Source organism: Stegastes partitus, unplaced genomic scaffold (assembly GCF_000690725.1).
Source record: "Stegastes partitus isolate 25-593 unplaced genomic scaffold, Stegastes_partitus-1.0.2 Scaffold188, whole genome shotgun sequence".
NCBI classification, from domain to species: domain Eukaryota; kingdom Metazoa; phylum Chordata; class Actinopteri; family Pomacentridae; genus Stegastes; species Stegastes partitus.
The window spans coordinates 22,503-30,296 of NW_007577919.1; the positions used below are offsets into that span (position 1 = coordinate 22,503).

Genomic DNA, 7,794 nt, shown 5'->3' on the forward strand with positions numbered 1-7,794 from the left:
AAAAAAACCCAACTTTGACAGAAATCCCCCACATCAGAGGTTATATTTGCGTCACAAAGTCCCAAAGATCACATAAAAAATGCAGAATTAGCCCTTTAACATTAGAATATCCTACTTCCTCTGCAAAAATAGCAGAATGAGACGGCAAGATCTACTCAGAATGTCCCAGAGTCCTAAATATAACACAAAAAACGCTGGATTGGCCCTTTAAAAACAAGAATATTAGACTTTTTCTGCATAAATAAATATATTTGGAACTCTGAGTGATTATTTCCATCACATAACACATAAAACACCGGATTGGCCCTTTAAAAATAAACACACTGTACTTTCTTCTACAGAAATAATATTTCCTTCCTATAAACACAAAAAACACCAGATTGGCCCTTTAAAAATAAGAATATGATGTTTTTCCTGCATAAATAATAAACATATTTGGAACTCTGAGTAACTATTTCCATCATATAAACACAAAAAAACACCGGATTGGCCCTTTAAAAATAAGAATATTACACTTGTTCTGCATAAATAGCAAATATATTTAGAACTCTGAGTAAATATTTCTGTCATATAACTCATAAAACACATGAGTCGTGCTTTAAAAATAAGAATATTGTGCTTTTTCTATTGCAGAAATAATATTTCCATCACAAAAACACAAAAAAATGCCGGATTGGCCCTTTAAAAATAAGAATATTGTATTTTTTTCTGCAGGGATAATCATAATTCCATAATATAAAGCGAAAAAACGCCAGATTGGCCCTTTAAAAATAAGAATATTTTACTTCTTCTGCATAAATAATGAACATATTTGGAAGTCTGAGTAACTACTTCCATCATATAACACAAAAAACGCAGGATTGGCCCTTTTTAAAATAAGAATATTGTAGTTTTTTTTCTGCAGAAATAATCACATTTCCATCATATAAACACATAAAACGCCGGACTGGCCCTTTACAATGACTCTATCCTGGTGTTCCTGCTGAATTAACGGGAATATGATGGAATTCCTCCGTGTCCCGACTCCGGTGACCGTCAGGACTCCGCTCGCTGTTTTTTTTTTTTTTCCTGCGCTAAATTGCACGTGTTTTTCATGTAACGGCGCCACCACCGGAGCACCGGGGCGCCCCTCCGCTCTTCACCTACCGGTCGGTGTCTGCGGGCCAAGTGAAGACAAAGCAGCAGGGGACGAGCTGCGGGATGACGGCGGCGCAGAAGCCCGGCGCTCCTCGGAACAAAGCTCCGGCAGCTTCAGCATCTTCGCTCATCACTTTGCAACTTGGTCCGCATCCTTGAGCGCGCGCCTCGGTGACTCTCCGGTGAACGGTCCGGTGAACGGTCCGCCTCCGCCGCCGCCGGTGCTTCGCCGCCGCCCGGAGCCCCTTTGTTGCAGGGAAACGTGGTGTCGGAGGCGCCGGTCGGTCATTCAGAGTCACCGGAGGGGGACCGTAAACTGTGAATGGCCGCGTGCTCGACCGAATCAGAGAGCGGCGCTGCGTTCACGGGCGCCTCGGAAACTGCGGAAACTCCTCGACTGCCACGGATCGTTATTATCAATGAGTTGAGCTGGTGACGGGGTAAACTGGGGTGAGGACGTCCCGCTGCACTCTAAAAAAACATACTCTACACTAGTAAAAAATACCGTTAAATAAGTAAAATAAAATATATAAAAAATTGAAAAGAGACTTAAAACGGGATAAAAGGACTCTGACAGGAAACAGTAAAGATGTAAAAATGTGCAACGTCACTGTGGAAAGCAACGTTTGAGTAAAAATCACCCAGACTGGGTTCAGACAAATTCTAGTAAAATTATGTTCAACCAACAAAATACATCGAGTTAGAAAAAAATGATTTTCATCACATGTAGTTTTAATTACAACTTATAGATTGATTATAGATATAGATAAATTATAGATTACAGATAGATAGATAGATAGATAGATAGATAGATAGATAGACTATAGATTATATAGACTATAGATTATAGAGATAGATAGATAGATAGATAGATAGATAGATAGATAGATAGATAGATAGATAGATAGATAGATAGATAGATAGATAGATAGATAGATGTGCATTGGAAAAACACAAGAAAGCAGAAGAAAGAAGACAAAATTGACAGAGTTTTAAACAAAACTCCAAAAACGGGCCGGACAAAATTGTCGGCACCCTTTTAAAATCATTTAATTTCAAGCCTTTGATGCTGGTTTAAACTCACCTGTGGCCAGTAACAGGTGCTGGCAGTATAGAAACCACACCTGAAGCCAGTTAGGATGTATAACAGTTGACTCAGCCTCTGAGTTGTGTGTCTGTGTGTGTCACACCAAGCATGGAGAAGAGAAAGCAGAGCTGACAAATGTCTGAGGACTTAAGAAGCCAAACTGTGGAAAAATATGAACAATCTCAAGGTTACTCCAGAGATCTTGAAGTTCCTTTGTCCACTGTGCGTAATACAATCATGAAGTTTATAACCCATGGAACTGTGGCTCATCTCCCTGGACGGGGATGGAAGATAGAAATTGACAAAAGAATGCAGCACAAGATAGTTAGAGTGGTGGATAAACATCCTCAGTCAGCTTCCACACAGATTCAGGCTGTCCTGGAGAGTCAGGGTGCAAAAGTGTCAGCTCGGACCATTCGTCGTCATCTGAATGAGAGGAAGCTCTATGGCAGGAGACTGAGGAGAAGCCCACTGCTGACAAAGACACGTAAAAAAGCCAGACTGGAGTTTACAGACATGTACCTGAGTAAGCTTCAGTCCTTCTGGGAGAACGTTCTGTGGACAGATGAGACTCAAGCAGAGCTTTTTGGAAAAGCACGTCATTCTACTATTTACAGAAGCCAGAATGAGGCCTACAAAGGAAAGAACACAGTACCTACAGTCGTTGTTTGGGGCTGTTTAGCTGCCTCTGGCACTGGGAGCCTTGACGGTGTGCAACGAATCATGAAATCTGAAGACTATCAAAATATTTTGGGCTGCAGTGTAGGGCCGAGTGCCAGAAAGCTGGGTCTGCGTCCGAGGTCACGGGTGTTCCAGCAGGACAATGACCCGAAACACACCACAAATAGCTCCAAGAAATGGTTGGAGACAAAGCGCTGGAGAGTTCTGGAGTGGCCAGCAATGAGTCCGGATCTAAGTCCCATTGAACACCTATAGAGAGACGTCAAAACTGCTGTTGCAAGAAGGTGCCCTTCAAACCTGAGAGACGCCGCTATAGCTCACCTGGTTGAGCTGGCGTCCCATGTACAGGGGATATAGTCCCCAACGTAGCGGTCGTGGGTTCAAATCCCATTCATGATTCTTTGCTGCAGGTTCTTCCCCCATTCTTCTCCCTCCACTTTCCTGTCCCTCCCTCTCTCTCTCTGCCCTATCGAAAAAGCCAAAAGAGACCTGGAGCAGTTTGCAAAAGAAGAGTGGTCCAACATTCCAGCTGAGAGAAGAAGCTTGTTGGTGGCGATAGGAAGTGACTGGTTTCAGTTATTTCTTCCAAAGGTGTGCAACCAAATATTGAGTTGGGGGCGCCAACAATTTTGTCCGGCCCATTTTTTGAGTTTTGTGTAAAATTTTGTCTTCTTTCTTCTGCTTTCTTGTGTTTTTCCAGCGCACATAAAGGAAATAAACACGTGTATATCAAAAACATTTTTAACTGCAACAATTTCTGGGAGAAATGGTGGATTCTCGATAGATAGATAGATTATAGATAGATAGATAGATAGATAGATAGATAGATAGATAGATAGATAGATTATAGATAGATAGATTATAGATTATAGATAGATAGATAGATAGATAGATAGATAGATAGATAGATAGATAGATTATAGATAGATAGATAGATAGATAGATAGATAGATAGATTATAGATAGATTACAGATAGATAGGTGAGCTGTCACACAGAGTCGCTGTTTATCAGCTGGACGTAATTGTACTACAAGTCAAAATATTTTTCTGTCATATCAAAAGGGTTTTTTATTAGAGAGATTCTGCCATTTAACAGCAGGATATTTTTCAGCAGTGTTATCGTGAATGTGTTTTACGACGTGTTCTCTCTAATCTTTAAACCTAAGCCAGCTGAGTAGCAATAAAATCACATTTTCTCAACTGTAATTGGCTGTAGTTTCATAAACCATCATCACAAATGGATTATCTTCGGTATTGCTTTGCCTGCATGTGAACCTTCTTGTCCCCACAAATACTCCACAGCATCGTCTCTAAAGCTATTTTGAATGTTGTTCACCCAAATAACCCAAATGTGCCTGTGTCAGTCAGATATTCAGAAATATTACATCAGACAACAATAAGTCAGAATGCAATTACTAAACTCCTACATTACACAGATTTCTGCCACCGTCTCTACACCAACAGTTTAATATAATTTCTAAAATATACTCGTGTCTTTTGGTTTTTGTGTGACTTGTAGTGGCCCAATCTTTGCCCATGTATAATAAACTTCACCATAAACTGTGGTTATCATCAGCAGGCTACCGTTAACTGAGCTACACAACTTTAAAAAAAGAAGCAGAGATGATAAATGTAAAGCTGAGGGATGTTTAAACCTTTTGTCCTCATGTTACACAAACTAAAGCCACACTAGCTGGAAGGAACCAGGCTGTACTTAGTCTGACAGCTTTCCGTTATTTTTTAGGTTGAACGCACCAAAGCTTCACATCACATCTCGTTTCTGATGCTGTCAGTTGCCTCTTTAACCAAATCTGGCGTTTAAAACGGGTTCGTACGCGAACGTAGCATCGCTTCAAACAGCCAGAAGTCACTGGATGTTTTACTAAGACGCCTTTTAAGCAGCTAAGAGGATTTTAGACTTTTTGGTCAGCCCGTTGAAGCAGCGCTAGCCGCTGAGCTAACACCTCCAGCAGTTCTTAATGATGCTCCCGTTAGCTGGCTAGCTAGCTCGCTAGCTCACTAGCGCCCACAAACAAGACTTTAAAACAACTTTTCTTTACCTCCTCGCGTTACATTCCGAAGTGTCGCGTTAGAACAGTCATGAGCAGTCATCCGAAGACGGGGAAGACCAACAGTCGATGAGTTTTTGGTAGAAAATCCCGCTTTAGCCGAACTACTACTCGCCTGAGAAAGCTTTGTTTTGATGTGGGGAGTTCGCGTGGGAAATATCGCGAGAGAAGACGAGACCTTATTCCAGGAAGTAGTCCTCCACATGTTAAAGAGCTGCTGGATATTTCTGAATAAGCAGTGAATACAACATTAACAGGATTGTATTTGATTTATTTTAATTTATTGATTTAAACACATATTGAGCCCATGTTTTGTAGGCTGTCGTTCTGCTTAAATACATATAAAAATATATTTTTTATTTCTATGTTGTTGAAGTGCAGACAGTATTATTAAGCTTAGACATCCATGTAGGCATTCTGCATCCAAAGTCCAAGTAAAATAACTACAGAGTAAATCTACAATGCAAAAAATAAATTAGGAAAATGCATTAAACTAGCTAAAAAGGATCGCCCTTTGATTAGGACATTGTCAAATAATAATAATTTAAAAAATAGAGTTGGTCCATCTCTCTTTTGTCACTCAGGTCAGAGGTCAGTGGCTTAATGAAACACCACCTGTTCCATTAAAGTGCACAACAGGGAAGCTTGGCCTCATCGTTTCATAAATAGCAACGTCATAAATAAAATTAAATAAAGTAAAAACATCCGCTGATAAAAGACGGACACGTACGGAAATCTGGAAATAGAAAAATAGAAAGTAGGATAAAATTCAGTAAAAAATAAAACTAAACGTTGGAATCGTTGGTGGGAATTAAATCAGGACGGCTTCGACTTGAGGAGCTTCTCCAGGAAGTTCAGGGCGTGTTGGATCTCCTCCGACGTCAGGTCGCTCAGCTCGGGCAGATCCTCAGGACGCAGCCGCCTCCTCCTCCGACCCGCCGCCTCCCCGCTGCCGTCCCGACCCGCCGCCGCCGCCGTCGCCGTGTGGATCCCGCGGAGCCTCATCTGCAGCCAATCACGGCGCTCCTGGACCTGCTTGTGCTCCCCGAGGTTGTGCATCAGCTGGACTTCGCTCACCGTCCGCTTCCTGTCGGCAGAGAGTGACTCGAGCTGTTAGTTTGGCCTGAACGGCGTGTTTCTAAAATGACCTCGTGACCTCGTGACCTTGTGCTGGTGGAGCTAAAGTCTTACCTCAGAGGTCGTCCTTCACAGTGAACAGAAAGGTGGAAAACACAGAGAGACACAAACAGGATCTTGTAGTCCACGTTCTTCATGTTGACCTTGATGACCTGAGAAAATAAAAAGAAAACAATATGTCATGTTTTTTTTCTTCCAAAACTACAACATGAAGCCTAAAAACTAAATCTGGAAATGATGGTCTCAGTTTGACAACTTTTAATTGAATGATGTTCAACCAACAAACCACACGTGAGTTTTTAATTATTAATGATTGATTTATAAAAATGTAAACTCATAAAAAAGTTGTTCCATCTAGTTTTACGAGTATTTATTTGAGCTATCTGTTGAGTTGTTGAGCTGACAAGCTTTTTTTTTCTTTTCTTTTTTTTTTAAAAATCTGAGCTTCTTCAGTAGTTTTGTCTTTTTTTGGTGTTTTTGACAACAAAATTTTGTCTATTTTTTTAAATTATTATTTAAACAGTTGACCTGCAGCTACGTAGTTCAACACGACTACATATTAAACGGATGCAATAATCTTATTATGTTAACAAATACTCACTTAAATAATGTGTAAAACCCTTTAACTCTTTCTCTAAACTGAAGATTAAACGGTAATCGTGCCTTTTGTTACATGGTGAGAACAGATCACCTGAATAAAAGTTCAGAAAAAGGGAATTTAAATGACATTCAGCCTCACATTAAATGAAATAATTTACTGATTCAGTTTTTGGATTTAACACGTTGAGTTTTTATTTATCATAAATAGCTTACATATTAAATTTATCTGACTATAAAAGTAAAAAAAACAAACAATAACCTCGTTTAGTCTGAGACACATTCGGCCTCCGACACACATTTTGTGCTGCTTAAAAAACACATGACTGCAAAATAAACTCAGAATTTTACAATTTAGACATTTTTGATTAGTTGGCGTTAAAATAAGAATAATGTTAGTAATCGCATCGATGTGATGTTGTGAGTAAAAATAAAATTTAATTTGTTCTTTTAAAAAATTCTAAAAAAAAAAGAAAGATAGACAATATTAATTAAAAAATGAATAATTTAAATTTCTTAGAAGCTACTCACATGAACAGAAACAATTCTAATTGGAGCAACTTCATTTTTAAAATGTTTTCAACTTAAAAACGAGTCTCTAATTAAACAAACAACTAAAAAACATTTATAAACAACGTGGACACGTGAGCTGTAACTTAATTCTTAGAAATAATCAACTTAAGAACTTGTGTTTGTCGTTGAATAAATAAAATCGAGGAGGAAAAGTGAATCCACGGAACTCAACATCGTTCGTTGGTTGAACTTAATTTCATCAGAAGTCGCCTCAACTCAAACCTGATTGTTTCTTAACTTCACCTGAACTGAAGTTTTCTCCTGGAGGTGGTGAAAGTGCAGCAGCAGATTCATGAAAGCTGCTCCGGTCCTGCTGGTCCTGCTGGTTCTGCTGGTCCTGCTGGTCCTGCTGCTGGGCTCCCATCAGTTCTGGCCTCTGCAGACTCCTCCTGGTCCTTTTATAGCCCCGGGGCTCCGTCCATTGATGAGCTGCCTCCTCGTCGGGGGGCCGGACTCACGACGACGACGACTCGCTGTCACTCAGGACGGACGCCTGGAGCTGAACCCAAACA

At 40.2% G+C, this 7,794-nt stretch overlaps 2 protein-coding genes across 3 annotated transcripts in view; both read right to left on the reverse strand.

The window, feature by feature from the left end:
- Positions 1–5,118, reverse strand: part of LOC103356158 (BTB/POZ domain-containing protein 10) — a 27,614-nt gene extending 22,496 nt beyond the window's left edge. The window contains exon 1 of one of the 2 annotated variants that reach the window (XM_008280226.1): positions 4,967–5,118. The gene's annotated coding sequence lies outside the window, so the exon portion shown is untranslated. Of the gene's footprint in view, positions 1–2,221; positions 2,237–4,966 lie in introns of those variants that run through there. The other variant, XM_008280227.1, reaches the window with a different exon arrangement.
- A 284-nt stretch (positions 5,119–5,402) lies between these two features.
- On the reverse strand, positions 5,403–6,249 carry pth1a (parathyroid hormone 1a). The gene is made up of 2 exons (XM_008280228.1): positions 6,167–6,249; positions 5,403–6,062 (listed from the first exon to the last, which is right to left on the reverse strand). The coding sequence occupies exons 1-2, from the start codon at positions 6,247–6,249 to the stop codon at positions 5,792–5,794; spliced, it is 354 nt and encodes a 117-aa protein (XP_008278450.1). The 3' UTR covers positions 5,403–5,791.
- Between the last annotated feature and the right edge of the window lie 1,545 nt (positions 6,250–7,794).